Raw genomic sequence first — 15,505 nt, forward strand, 5'->3', positions numbered from 1 at the left:
GTCACAAGGTGTTCATAGAAGCTCAAGCCTCAACCTTAAATTTAGGTTGAGTGGTACAGATCTCAGGTTCTGAAAAAAATTTTTTTCTCTAGAGGAGGAACTGCCATTTCAGGTCTCAAATATTTACTAAAAATAATGTTTTAAATACAATGATAAACATTTAAAGACAGACAGGTACACAAAGAAACAAAACACCAGAACATAATAGGTTTGGAGGAAATATATAAATTCTAAAAAGAAAAATACAAAACCAAATTTAAAAATACAGAGAACAAGTTTAACAATATATTAGACATAACTGAAGAAAGAATTTATGAACCTGAACTAAAGACAGATCAGAAGAAATTGTCCAGGATCCAGTTTCAAGAGGAAAAAAAGTAGCTAATACATGTGATTAAAGTCCCAGAAAATGAAAGAGAGAATGGACAGAGGCAAAATATGAAGAAACAGTGACTAAAAATTTTACATAGCTGATGAAAGACATCAAACCACAGATTCAAAAATCCCAATTATTCCTCAATACAATAAATAAGAAGAAATCTACAACTAGACACATCATACTGAAACTGTATGGAAGAAAAGAGAATAACTTAAAAGTAAAAAGTTGGGGGGGGGGATGCAGAGAATTGATTATCTTCAAAGGATTCATACTTAAGACTCAATTCTCAACAGCCATAGTGAACACCAGAATATTATGAAACATCATTAGTGTGGTAAAAGTAAATATTTGCAATAGTATTATCCCCAAGTAAAATATCCCACAAGCATGAATATAAAGACATTTGAAACAAAGAAATAACAGGATTTTACCACTTCCCGTAAAGCAAGTTCTAAAAGATATACTTTAGCAGAGGGCAAAATGATTCCAGACAGGATGGTCTGAGATGCTCAAAAAATAGAAAGGTTCATTGTTATAGTATAATGTTATGTAAGTAATTTAGTGTTGTAAGCAAAAGTGAATAGATGAAAACCTGTGTTAAAAAATAATTTTTGCCCCAAAAAAATTTAAAAATAGAAAGGAAAAGAGAGAGAGATAAATACATGGGTAAAACATAAGGAATATTGCATGAAATGATAAGAATAATGTCTTTGGAATTTTAAAAGATAAGGATCGAAAAATGTATCAAAGAGCATATTAAATCAAAAAGGAGTAAATGGAATAAAAGGTTTAAAGTCATTGTAGTTTCCTGGAAGAGTATAAAGGTATTGATTAATATTAGGGACTTCCCTGGTCTAGTGGTCAAGACTCCACGGTTCCACTGCAGGGAGCGCAAGTTCGATCCTTGGTTGGGGAATTAAGATCCCACATGCTGCATGGTGCAGCCAAAAATTTAACAAACAAACAAACAAAAAAAACATTAGCTACTGATAAGTTAAACATATATATTCTACGGAAACCATCATAGGAATAAGAAACAATATATATAACTTCCAAAGTAGGCATGATAAAACACTATTTACCCAAATATTTAAAAATTGAAAATAAGGGCACAACACCTTAATAGACATTTCTCCAAAGAAGACATACAGATGTCCAGTAGGCACATGGAAAGATGCTCAGCATCACTAATTATTAGAGAAATGCAAATCAAAACTATAGTGAGGTACCACCTCACACTGGTCAGAATGGCCATCATTAAAAAGTCTACAAATAACAAATGTTGGAGAGGGTGTGAAGAAAAGGTAACCCTCCTACACTGTTGGCAGGAATGTAAGTTGGTGCAGCCATTATGGAAAACATTACAGTACGGAGGTTCCTCAGAAAACTAAAAATAGAATTACCATATGATCCAGCAATCCCACTCCTGGGCATATACCCAGACAAAATTATAATTTAAAAAGATACATGCACCCCTGTGTTCATAGCAGCACTATTCACAATAGCCAAACATGGACACAACCTAAATGTCCATTACAGATGAATGGATAAAGAAGATGTGGTACATATACACAATGGAATACTACTCAGCCATAAAAAAGAATGAAATAATGCCATTTGCAGCAACATGGATGCAGCTAGAGACTATCATACTAAGTGGAGTAAGTCAGAAAGAGAAAGACAAATACCATATGATACCACTTATATGTGGATTCTAAAATATGGCACAAATGAACGTATCTACAAAACAGAAATAGACTCACAGACATAGAGAACAGACTCGTGGTTGCCAAGGGGGAGGGTGGTAGAGGAGGGAAGGACTGGGAGTGTGGGATGAGCAGATGTAAACTACATATATAGGATGGATAAACAACAAGGTCCTACCGTACAGCACAGGGAACTATATTCAGTATCCTGTGATAAACCATAATGGAAAAGAATTTTTTAAATGTCTGTATGTGTGTAACTGAGTCACTTTGCTGCACAGCAGAGATTGGCACAACATTGTAAATCAACTATACTTCAATAAAAAAATAAAAATTTTTAAAAAGAAGAAGTTAAAATACTAATACAAGGGTATCCAGAAAACAAGTGGGATTCAAATCCAAGACTGTCTGATTACAAAGCCTGCACTCCGCTTAGTGCCGCTACAATATAAAAGTCACTGCATATAATAGCATTGAATTAGTATTGTAGATACTATTGGGATATCTAGTAAACCACAAAGCAAATATCAATAAATTCCAAGAAACTGTTACTCTAAAGAACATATTTTCTTATGTTAATAAGGATAAACAATAAAAATTAAACAAAATAATTTCAAGTTAAAAAAACACTTTCCCACATAAGTTGTGTATCAAAAAGATAAAGAAAGCTGCAATAGAAATTATTTAGAAAATAAATGAACACACCATAAATAAAAAATATATGAAATAAGGTCAAAATACTTATATTTGTTAAAAATATGAAAGGTAAAGAGATTAAATTTTCAACAAGAAATTAGGAAAACGCCCAAATAGAGATGTCAACCTTCTGTAGAAGCAGGAAACCAATAACCAAAACATTTTCAAAAAGAGAAGCAACAAAAACTCAGAGGGGCAAAAATTGAATTTATAACTAATCCAAAAGTTTTCTGGTCAAATATGGTAGGTTGGACTCATTTGTTTTTCTGGCTGACTGGTCATGATATCTAATAGCTAGGCAATCGTACACCATAAACCTTGCTAAAAAAAATTAAAGAGATGGTTTTACACTAGTGTGGGTATAGTAATTTGACAAGTAGAGAATAAAGCACTTGTAATTGAAAATAAATGAGAAAAGACAAAAAAAAATACTAATTTCTAGAAAATTCATTCTAGGGAAGAAAAAAATTCCCCAAATATCATTAGAAATGGGAAAGAAAACAATGCAACTTTAGCAATGGAGATTAAAACTAAAGAGAGAATATATACAAACTCTGCATATAAGCTTATAAATTTCAATTGAATAAATAAATGGCTTTCTGTAAGAATATGTTACCAATTGACTTGAGGAAAAATATTAAACATGAATAACCCAAGAATTAGAAAATAAAAAGTTTTAATTGTCAAAAAATTACCTTCCCAAACAGTTCAAATGTTTCTAGACAGTGAATCCTTCCACATTTTCAAGGTTATCCCTATGCTATTTGAATTCCAGAATATTAAAAAAGAAGAAATGTTACCCAATTAACTTTATAAAGCAAGAATAACCTTGATGACAGAGTCCAACAAAAAAAATACACTAAATACATATTTCACTCATGAGTGTATATTTTAAAAAAACAATAAAATATTGCCTAACAGAATTCAATATAATATTTAAAAATAATACGTCATAATCAAGTAATGCAAGGAATGTAAAGATGTTTCAATATCAACAATGATGTTGATGACCATTTCAAACAAGGGCATATATGGACAGAATTTCTTTAATTTTATATCTGAATTTATTATGCTAATACCCTGGTATGCTTTCCCCATGATTAACTTTTTTGTCTTATTCTTTTCTGATATATGTGTTATCAGTAAGCTATCTAGGATCCTATGCAAATAAACTAATTCTAAATACCATTAAAAATGTATGCACCATGATGTTCATCACAGAATTATTTTAAGAGGAAAATATAAGTAGGAAGAAGAAAAGGAGGGGAAAGGAGAAAAAAAGAAGAGGAGGAAGAAAAAGAATTTTTAACAATGAAAGAAAATGGACCAGAAAGTGGGCAGTGATTGTCTTGAGGGAGAAAAATAACAGATGATTTTGATTTCCTTCTCTTCATTTTTCTAATTTTTAAAATAAGCCATAAAACATAAAATGAGAGCAAGCAAACACTTTAAAGGAAGAAGAAAATAGATTAATAATTGTATTGGGTAGTTTTAAACTTTCTTAAACATTAACTAAAAATGCACTTTTAAAAGCAAATGAAAATATCATAAAGATCTTCTAAACAACCCAAGAAGCTTTATATCTTGTCAGTCAAATAAATGATTCATTCAGAAAGAAAAGAGAATATTCTTTTTGGCTGGCTAAATTAACATGGATAAGTACAACATTTTTTTTTTTAGAAATATACGTATAAGTGTATGTGCATAAGTGTACACATAGTTAGGGGTTATGTGTGTATATATGTATACACATATAACACATACATATAAAAATTATTTATTTTGTATGTATAATTTCTACAGTGCCATCCAATCATTCAATTATGGCAATCTTTACCAACAATTTACATAACAACTGTCCAGTAAAATTTAATGTCATATTCAATTATACAGTCTAATTATTAAACAATACAGAAAAGTCATTCAGTATTTTACCTCATATTTTGGATATACTGTTTCCTTTATGACAGATACTGGAACAGAGAATTTGGGTGAAGTTAGATTCCAAAACAACTTGGTAAATCCTGGATAAGCAGACACCTTTGAAAATAACATAAAAGGCTATTAGAAATTAACAAATGATCCCTAGGGTAAATACCCAAGTTCCTATCAAAATTAGTTCTAGCCGCTGAGAAAATGAGGTGATTGGTTCCACAGTGTCTGCAAATCTGGGAAAGACAATTTATCATACCCATCAGATTAGCAAAAATATAGTCAGCAACTTCAAGTGATGCCAAGGATGTGGGAAATTAGTAGAACCACACTAGAGGCAAACTGGTTATTTCTAGTAAAATAGAAAATGTATATGCTGCATAATCCAATAATTTCACTTCCAGCTATATATTCTAAGGAAATTCTTTCACATATTCATGAAGAGATATGTACAAGGATGTTGATACAGTGTACAAAATAGCAAAAAACAAAGCCCAATTTAAATGTCGATTAATAGAGAAACAGATGAATAAAATGTGGTGTATTCATATAACTAAACACTGTAAAGCCATTCCAGCACAAAAATTACAAACCATAGTTGGATCTTAGAAGCATAGTATTAACAGTAAAATAAGTAACTTTTAGAAAGATACATACAAAATCATGTCATTTATATAAATGTACCTAGAACACACAGAACTATAGTATTTATTGTTTAGGGTCATAAGTACATATAATAAAGAATAAAATCATGGACTGGAAAAAAACTTAATTGTAACAATAACTGTCCTTGGGTAAAAAGGAAGAGAAATGGAATTAGGAAGAAGTACAAGAGGACTTAATTTGTTTTTAAAATGTCTTTTAAAAAATCTGAAACAAGTATGACAAAATATTACTTACAAATTTTTGATAACGTGTACCCACGTGTTTGTTAGCTTGGTTTCTGTATTTATTTGTTTCTTTAAACTTTTTCAAATAAAATTTAATCAGGCATAGAGGAATTTTTAGGGAGGTGAAACTATGCTGCATGATACTAGAATTGGGGCTAAATGACATTCATTTCTCAAAACCATCAAACTTTACAGCACAAAGAGTGAGACAATGTATGCAAATTTTAAAAAGATCATTTAGGAGGTCAAGAGCAATCCCAGGATAGTAACCTTGGAAATGAGTAGGGTATATAAGACTAAAGGCAAAAGAAACTGTATGTAGCACTACACTTTAGTTGATAAAGTTGTTTCCCACAGGAATACGGGTTAATAATTCTGATACTTATATATTGGAATTGAACAATTAAGTAAATGGATGGAGGATGGTGGGAGCCAGGAGTCACTCATTATAGGGAGTTTAAAGATAAGCAAGGGAGGAGGTTAGAATGATACATGCGGTCATGAATTAGAGTTGTAGACATCAGTATGAACTCATGCTTAGCTTAAGTTAGACAAAGATGGTTACATATATGACAATCCAAAACCTGTGGGATGCAGCAAAAGCAGTTTTAAGAGGGAAGTTTATAGCTATACAAGCCTACCTCAAGAAACAAGAAAAATCTCAAATAAACAATCTAACCTTATACCTAAAGGAACTAGAGAAAGAAGAACAAACAAAACCCAAAGTTAGCAGGGGAAAGAAATCATAAAGATCAGACCAGAAATAAACGAAGAAGAAATGAAGGAAACAATAGCAAAGATCAATAAAACTAAAAGCTGGTTCTTTGAGAAGATAAACAAAATTGATAAACCATTAGCCAGACTCATCAAGAAAAAGAGGGAGAGGACTCAAATCAATAAAATTAAAAATGAAAAAGGAGAAGTTACAACAGATACTGCAGAAATACAAAGCATCCTAAGAGACTACTACAAGCAACTCTATGCCAATAAAATGGACAACCTGGAAGAAATGGACAAATTCTTAGAGAGGTATAACCTTCCAAGATTGAACCAGGAAGAAACAGAAAATATGAACAGACCAATCACAAGTAATGAAATTGAAACTGTGAATAAAAATCTTCCAACAAACAAAAGCCCAGGACCAGATGGCTTCACAGGTGAATTCTATCAAACATTTAGAGAAGAGCTAACACCCACCCTTCTCAAACTCTTCCAAAAAATTGCAGAGGAAGGAACACTCCCAAACTCATTCTATGAGGCCACCATCACCCTGATACCAAAACCAAACAAAGACACTACAAAAAAAGAAAATTACAGACCAATATCACTGATGAATATAGATGCAAAAATCCTCAACAAAATACTAGCACACAGAATCCAACAACACATTAAAAGGATCATACACCATGATCAAGAGGGATTCATCCCAGGGATGCAAGGATTCTTCAATATACGCAAATCAATCAATGGGATACACCATATTAACAAAATGAAGAATAAAAACCATATGATCATCTCAATACATGCAGAAAAAGCTTTTGACAAAATTCAACACCCATTTATGATAAAAACTCTCCAGAAAGTGGGCATAGAGGGAAACTACCTCAACATAATAAAAGCCATATACAACAAACCCACAGCAAACATCATTCTCAATGGTGAAAAACCGAAAGCATTTCCTCTAAGATCAGGAACAAGACAAGGATGTCCACTCTCACCGCTATTATTCAACATAGTTTTGGAAGTCCTAGCCACGGCAATCAGAGAAGAAAAAGAAATAAAAGGAATACAAACTGGAAAAGAAGAAGTAAAACTGTAACTGTTTGCAGATGACATGATACTATACATAGAGAATCCTAAAAATGCCACCAGAAAACTACTAGAGCTAATCAATGAATTTGGTAAAGTTGCAGGATACAAAAGTAATGCACAGAAATCTCTTGCATTCCTATACACTAACAACGAAAGATCAGAAAGAGAAATTAAGGAAACACTCCCATTTACCATTGCAACAAAGAGAATAAAATACCTAGGAATAAACCTACCTAGGGAGACAAAAGACCTGTATGCAGAAAACTATAAGACACTGATGAAAGAAATTAAAGATGATACCAACAGATGGAGAGATATACCATGTTCTTGGATTGGAAGAATCAATATTGTGAAAATGACTATACTACCCAAAGCAATCTACAGATTCAATGCAATCCCTATCAAATTACCAATGGCATTTTTTACGGAACTAGAACAAAAAATTTCACAATTTGTATGGAGATACAAAAGACCTCGAAGAGCCAAAGCAGTCTTGAGGGGAAAAAATGGAGCTGGAAGAATCAGACTCCCTGACTTCAGACTATACTACAAAGCTACAGTAATCAAGACAATATGGTACTGGCACAAAAACAGAAACATAGATCAATGGAACAAGATAGAAAGCCCAGAGATAAACCCACGCACCTATGGTCAACTAATCTATGACAAAGGAGGCAAGGATATACAATGGAGACAAGACAGTCTCTTCAATAAGTGGTGCTGGGAAAACTGGACAGCTACATGTAAAAGAATGAAATTAGAATACTCCCTCACACCATACACAAAAATAAACTCAAAATGGATTCGAGACCTAAATATAAGACCGGACACTATAAAACTCTTAGAGGAAAACACAGGAAGAACACTCTTTGACATAAATCACAGCAAGATCTTTTTTGATCCACCTCCTAGAGTAATGGAAATAAAAACAAAAATAAACAAATGGGACCTAATGAAACTTCAAAGCTTTTGCACAGCAAAGGAAACCATAAACAAGACGAAAAGACAACCCTCAGAATGGGAGAAAATACTTGCAAACGAATCAACGGACAAAGGATTAATCTCCAAAATATATAAACAGCTTATGAAGCTCAATATTAAAGAAACAACCCAATCCAAAAATGGGCAGAAGACCTAAATAGACATTTCTCCAAAGAAGACATACTGATGGCCAAGAAGCACATGAAAAGCTGCTCAACATCACTAATTATTAGAGAAATGCAAATCAAAACTACAGTGAGGTATCACCTCACACCAGTTAGAATGGGCATCATCAGAAAATCTACAAACAACAAATGCTGGAGAGGGTGTGAAGAAAAGGGAACCCTCTTGTACTGTTGGTGGGAATGTAAATTGATACAGCCACTATGGAGAACAGTATGGAGGTTCCTTAACAAACTAAAAATAGAATTACCATATGACCCAGCAATCCCACTACTGGGCATATACCCAGAGAAAACCATAATTCAAAAAGACACATGCACCCTAATGTTCACTGCAGCACTATTTACAATAGCCAGGTCATGGAAGCAACCTAAATGCCCATCGACAGACGAATGGATAAAGAAGATGTGGTTCATATATACAATGGAATATTACTCAGCCATAAAAAGGAACAAAATTGAGTCATTTGTTGAGACATGGATGGATCTAGAGACTGTCATACAGAGTGAAGTAAGTCAGAAAGAGAAAAACAAATATCGTATATTAATGCATGTATGTGGAACCTAGAAAAATGGTACAGATGAACTGGTTTGCAGGGCAGAAGTTGAGACACAGATGTAGAGAACAAATGTATGGACACCAAGGGGGGAAAACCGCGGTGTGGTGGGGATGGTGGTGTCCTGAATTGGGCGATTGGGATTGACATGTATACACTGATGTGTATAAAATTGATGACTAATAAGAACCTGCTGTATAAAAAAATAAATAAAATAAAAATCAAAAATTAAAAAAAAGATGGTTACATATAGAAATATTATGTATATTTATTATATTTATTATGTGTATTATAATATGTGTATTTACAGGAAGGAGTTAGTATACAGACGTATATTTGTGTGAGGTGAGAAGGTCTAGAAGCAACAAAACCCCAGCAGCAACAAGCACATCCAATGTTCTGATCTTAGTTTCTAATTACATTCTCCAATAAAGGAAACTGAGGCTTCCTGTAGAAATGGCTGACTCTATGGACTGGGGCAGGAAATATGCAAGATGAACCTGGAGCATCTGTACTACCAGTAATTAAGTGTTAAAAAAAAAAATCCCACAATGATGGGGCCTGTCAAAGGGACACAGGAGACAACTGAAGGAGCTCTCAATGACCAAAGCTCAAACAATTTTAGCAAAATAATAATAATAATAAAGTAGTATTGGAATAAAACTCAAAGTATAGCATAAACATCCATGAGTCATACTGATATAAGTAAATGATTGAATAAATAAATAAATGGGAAGAATAGACAAACATCCTGTCCAGCTGAATTCAAATTAATCTTTATAGATACTCTGCTCTGAAGGAGGTGGAGCATAGCTCCACATTCCTTAAGCGTGGGCTGCACATAGTGACTTCTTTCCAGAGTACAGATGGAAAGGAGGCAAAAAGAGAAACTTGACGATGAAGAAAACCTGGCAGACACTACCTCAGCCAGGTGATTAAAGTTAACATCAACAATGATAAGTCATATTGATAATATGTACTCTCAATATGATATGATGAAAATGGCACCTTACCTCAGTGGTCTTCCTCACAAATCACATAACACAATCAAATCAAAAAAAATCAGTCAATCCCAATTAAGGACAGTCTACAAAATACCTGACCAGTACATCCCCCAAACTGTCAAGGTCAACAAAAACAAGGAAAGTCTCAGAAACTGTCACAGCCAAGAGAAGCCTAAGGAGACATAACAATTAAATGTAATGTGGTATCCTGGAGGGGATCCTGGAACAGAAAATGGACATTACATTAAAACTTAGGAAATCTGAATGAAGTATGGATCTTAGTTAATAATAACATATAAATATCAGTTCACTGATTTTAACAAATCTACCATACTGCTCTAAGATGTATTGGTAGTTTCTTAGGGCTACTGTAGCAAATACAATTCGGTGGCTTAAAACAACAGAAATTTATTCTCTCAGAGTTCTAGAAACAAGAAGTCCATCAAGGTGTCAAGAGGGCTATGCTCTCTCTGAATGCTATAGGGAATTCTTCTGTGCCTCTTCCTAGCTTCTAGTGATTGCCAGCAACCCTTGGCATTCCTTGGCTTGCAGCGGCATCATTCCAATTTGCTTCCATCAGCTCAAGGCGTTCTTCCCTGTGTGTCTGTGTGTTCACAGAGCATTCTCTTCTTATAAGGACACCAGTCATATTGGATTTAGGGTTTACCCTTGGATTTAGGGCTTACCCTAAATCCAAGATGATCTCATTCCAAGATTCTTAATTACATCTGAAAAGACCCTATTTCCAAATAAGGTCACATTCACAGGTACCATGGGTTAGGACTTGGATATATCTTTTGGGGGCCACTATTAACCCACCATTATCATATTAATAATAGGGGAAACAGAGTGTGGGAAATCTCCACACTGTCTTTGTAATTTTTCTGGAAGTCTAAGACTGTTCTAAAAAATAAAGTTTACTATCAATAAAATAATAATAATAAAACAAACAGTAAAAGAAAAATAATTTTTAAAAATAGTTGGAAGTGAAAAACTTAATCCGGCATTCACGACAAGATTTGAAGAAAATGTGGCAAGATTTTTTAAAATAATAGCTGTTTGAATCCATGGTATTATTGGTAATTATGTTTTCCTTAACTTTCACTGACTTTGAATAATATTTAATTGGACCAAGCACTTTCCCCAAAAAGATTTGTCTTTCACCAGAAAAAAATGAGCGCAAATGATTTTAAAGCATCAACTTGCAAGCATTACTCTAGCATCAACTATGAAACCCTAAGAGTGACCATCTCCTGGAGCATGGTTGCTATACAGACTTCTGACAGTAATATCCAAAGACCCAAACACAGTAAATAAAGATTCACAATTATAAGCTGATACTGAGTCTTCAGCACTTTTATTTCTAGTCAACTATTCTTTGATCACATTTCCTCTCTACCAACAGAGTATTTATTTAGAGAAAGGTAGATTTTGCAGTTGCCACGTTAATTTGTCCACCACAGAAATTCAAAATTGTTTCCATCTCACTCATCCTCTATTTGGTGGGCACACTGCATCACTTTATGCTGTATAGACCTAGAGCCAGGAATGCCTTGACAAAAGATGAATAAACTCTTCCAAAATCAGCTGACAATTCTTTTTCCAAAGATCACCTAGAAATTAAGATTTCAGATATTCAAATGATTATGTCACATACAATATGGTAAATTTTCCCTTGTAGTAGGTAGACTTTCAGCAGCTTAAGCATCCAGAATAAAATTATTCCCCTAGAAGAAAGCAGTATACAAGCCTCTAAGTGGGAAGAGAGGAAAATCTATCACTAAACAGCACTATTTTGCTCTCAAGGAAAAACACAGATGCACTTTCAGGAGAGAATGTGTCAAATTAAACTAGCAAAGAAACACTCATCATGGTAAACTGGTTTCCCCAGCAATGCTCAGAACTTTCTAAGAGGAAATCAGGAAAATGGTTAGAAACAGCCGGGTTGGTGGCTGCTAGAACTTGACAGGAGGATAAAGATTGCACAGCAAACTGAATTACTAACTATAAAGCAAGCTAGGTTAATTGAGTAAAACAGCACCTGCACAGCCCCTAAGGTTACTACATATACTACAACCCAACACAATAACTCATGTTCATACTGAAGACTCAATGTCGGAATATTATATTCACTAAGGGAGAGAGACATGCAAATTAGCTTCAGGGGTAAGTTGAGCTTCATATAAATGAAATATAAGGATGAACAACAGTTTCTAAAATGTGGTCTGAGCTCTGGAGAGCCTCAAGACCTTTCAGGGGTCTTTTCAAGACCTTTCCACACTAAAAATACAAAGAGGTCATTTGCCTTTTTCACTGTGTTGAAATTTGCACTTTGTGTAAAAAAAAAAAAAAAAAGAGAGAGCAAAATTGGTGGACCTTAGCGTGAATTAAGGCAGCACGATCTTAAAAATACCCCCACAAAGCAGGAAAAAAATGTTCATTTTATTAAATCTCAACTTTTAAGTGAATATCTTTTTAATATTCAGTGTAACAAAATGATAAGTACACATGAAGTGCTTCTGTGGCCATAGTGCAGTAGGATGGTGGTTTTGAGGAAAAACATGTGTGCTATTGTTTGAGTTCTGAACTGAACTAGCCACCATTTTTACTTGAGAGGACAAATATTAAACTACCTTTATTCAGACTTCGGTTTGTGGTAAGCAGTTTCTTGAAAATGAGAAAATCAGTCATTTCAAATAAAATAATTGAGAGTATGTGTGTCAAGAGAAAAAATTTAAGCTTTTAGCAAAAATTAGAATTTTGGAAAAATTGTGTCCCTCACCATGAGCTTGCCAGGTTCCCAGTGCTAAAAGACTTTTCTGATAATATTAAAATTGAGATATTTTGACATTATATATTAGTGAAATGTGTCAACATTTGAAGAGCTACATAACTTGATGAATAGTATTTTCTAAATGACCAATGCAAAATGTTACAAAATCATGCATGGGTAAAAGAGCTATTCAAAGTACAAAATGAGGCAATAGATTTTCATGTAATAAGGTATAAAAAAGCCATTGACATGGTTTCAGGTTTCAATTGCAACAAACTTTTTTACCCGTACAAATTATCATTTAATACATTTTCTTTTCAACTAAGTTTAATTTTTTTTTTTTGTACTGGTCCAACAACCACAATTTTTGTATTAAACTTTTAATTTTGAGATAATTATAGATTCACAGACAGTTTTAAGAAATAATACAGAGAGACCCTATCTATCCTTTACTCAGTTTACCTCAAAGGTAACATCTTGCAAAACTGTAGTACAGAATAACAAAATATTGACATTCATACAGTTAAGATGCAGAACATTTCCATCACCATAAGTGATCCCTCATATTGTCCTGTATAGAGGCACTCCACCCATTCCCACCCACCCTCATTCTGAAACCCTGAAAACCACTAATCTGTTCTCCATTTCTGTAATTTTGTCATTTCATGAATGTTATATAATAAAATCAGCCAGTGTGTAGTGTTTTGGAATTGGTTTTTACCAGCATAATTCTCTGAAGACTTATCCTTAAAGAGTTTATGTATTCATTCTGCAACATGCTTAATAGTAGTTGCATGTTTATTTTGGTTTTTTAACTACCAAACTATTTTTCAGGGTTCTGAGAAAGGAGTTTTGTTAATTAAGCATTCACTTTCCTTAATATTTTAGAGATATTCAAAGTATCTATTTCATATTGAGTGAGTTGTGGTAGTTTGCGTTTTTTTGAGGAACTGCTCTGTTTTGTCTAAGTTGTCAAATTTCTGTGAGTAGAGTTGTTTATAGTATTCCCTTATTATTATTTTGATGTCTGCAGGGTCTGTAGTGATATCTCCTGTTTCACTTCTAATATTGGTAATTTGTGTATTTTCTGGTTTTTCCATGTCAGTCTTGCTAGAGATCAATTTTTTCTAAGAACTACCTCTTTGTTTCATTGATTTTCTCTATTGTTTTCATGTTTTCAACCTCATTGATTTCTGCTCTTCATTATTCCTTCCCACTGCTTGCTTTGGGTTTATTTTGCTCTTCTTTTTCTAGGTTCTTGAGGTGGGAGCTTAAATTATTGATTTGAGACTTTCTCTTTTTTACTTTAAGCATTTAGTGCTATAATTTTCCCTCTCGGCACTGCATTATCTGTGTTCTACAAATTTTGATATGTTGTATTTTCATTTTAATTCAGTTCAGTTGATTTTCAATGTATTTTTTAAATCCCTTGAGACTCCCTCTTTAACCCATGGATTACTTATACCTGTATTGTTTAGATTCCAACAGTTTGGAGATTTTTCTGTTACCTTTGTTATTGATCTCTAGTTTGATTTCATTATGGATTTGTTTTATCTTGGTATAATGTCCTGCAGGAACGTGAAAAGAATATGTATTCTGCTCTTGTTGGGTGTAGTGTTCTGTACATTTCAATTAGATCCTGTTGGTTGATGGAGTTATTGATTTTTCTATATCCTTGCTGATTTTCTAAGTGTTCTACCAACTATTTAGAGAGGGGTGTTGAAGTCTCCAAGTATAACTGTGGAATGGCCCATTTGTCCTTTTAGTTCTACCAGTTTTTGCTTCACATATTTTGCAGTTGTTTTGTGCACACACTCTTTAAGACTACTATGTCTTCCTGGTGGATTGACCTTTTTATCATAACATAATGCCTCTCTCTGTCTCTGATAACTTTCTTTGCTGGGAAGTCTATTTTATCTGATATTAATATAGCCACTCCTGCTTTTCTTTGATTAGTGTTTGCACAACTTATCTTTTTTTACCCTTTTACTTTCAACTTCTCTAAGTCATTATATTTGAAGTCAGTTTCTTGTAGACACTAAATAGTTGGTCATGTCTTTTAACCCACTCTGCAAGCTCTGTAACTTAACTGGTGTATTTAGACCATTATATATATATATATATATATATATATATATATATATATATATATATATATATATAACATCTTTATTGGAGTATAATTGCTTTACAATGCTGTGTTAGTTTCTGTATAATAAAGTGAATCAGCTATATGTATACATATATCCCCATATCCCCTCCCTCTTGAGCCTCCCTCCCACCTTCCCTATCCCACCCCTCTAGGTGTTCACAAAGCTCTGAGTTGATCTCCATGTGCTATGCTAAGTGCTGAGTTGATCTCCCTGTGCTATCTCCCATGCTATGATCTCCCTAGCTATCTATTTTACACTTGGTAGTGTATGTATGTCAATGCTACTCTCTCACTTCGTCCCAGCTTCATCTTCCCCCCAACACTGTGCCCTCAAGTCTATTCTATACGTCTGCATCTTTGTTCCTGTCCTGCCCCTACATCTGCGTCTTTGTTCCTGTCTTGCCCCTAGGTTCAGTACCATTTTTTTTTTTAGATTCCATA

At 33.7% G+C, this 15,505-nt stretch overlaps 1 protein-coding gene across 1 annotated transcript in view; it reads right to left on the minus strand.

Annotated features, from left to right (window-relative positions):
* TTC6 (tetratricopeptide repeat domain 6) overlaps window positions 1–15,505 on the minus strand; it is a 209,006-nt gene that overhangs the window by 86,681 nt on the left and 106,820 nt on the right. Inside the window, exon 7 of the mRNA XM_082449105.1 lies at window positions 4,717–4,821. Within this exon, the coding sequence (XP_082305231.1) occupies window positions 4,717–4,821 (105 nt within the window). The remainder of the gene's footprint in view (window positions 1–4,716; window positions 4,822–15,505) is intronic.

The sequence above is a fragment of the Balaenoptera physalus genome (genome assembly GCF_965194825.1).
Source record: "Balaenoptera physalus genome assembly, chromosome: 2".
Classification (NCBI taxonomy): domain Eukaryota; kingdom Metazoa; phylum Chordata; class Mammalia; order Artiodactyla; family Balaenopteridae; genus Balaenoptera; species Balaenoptera physalus.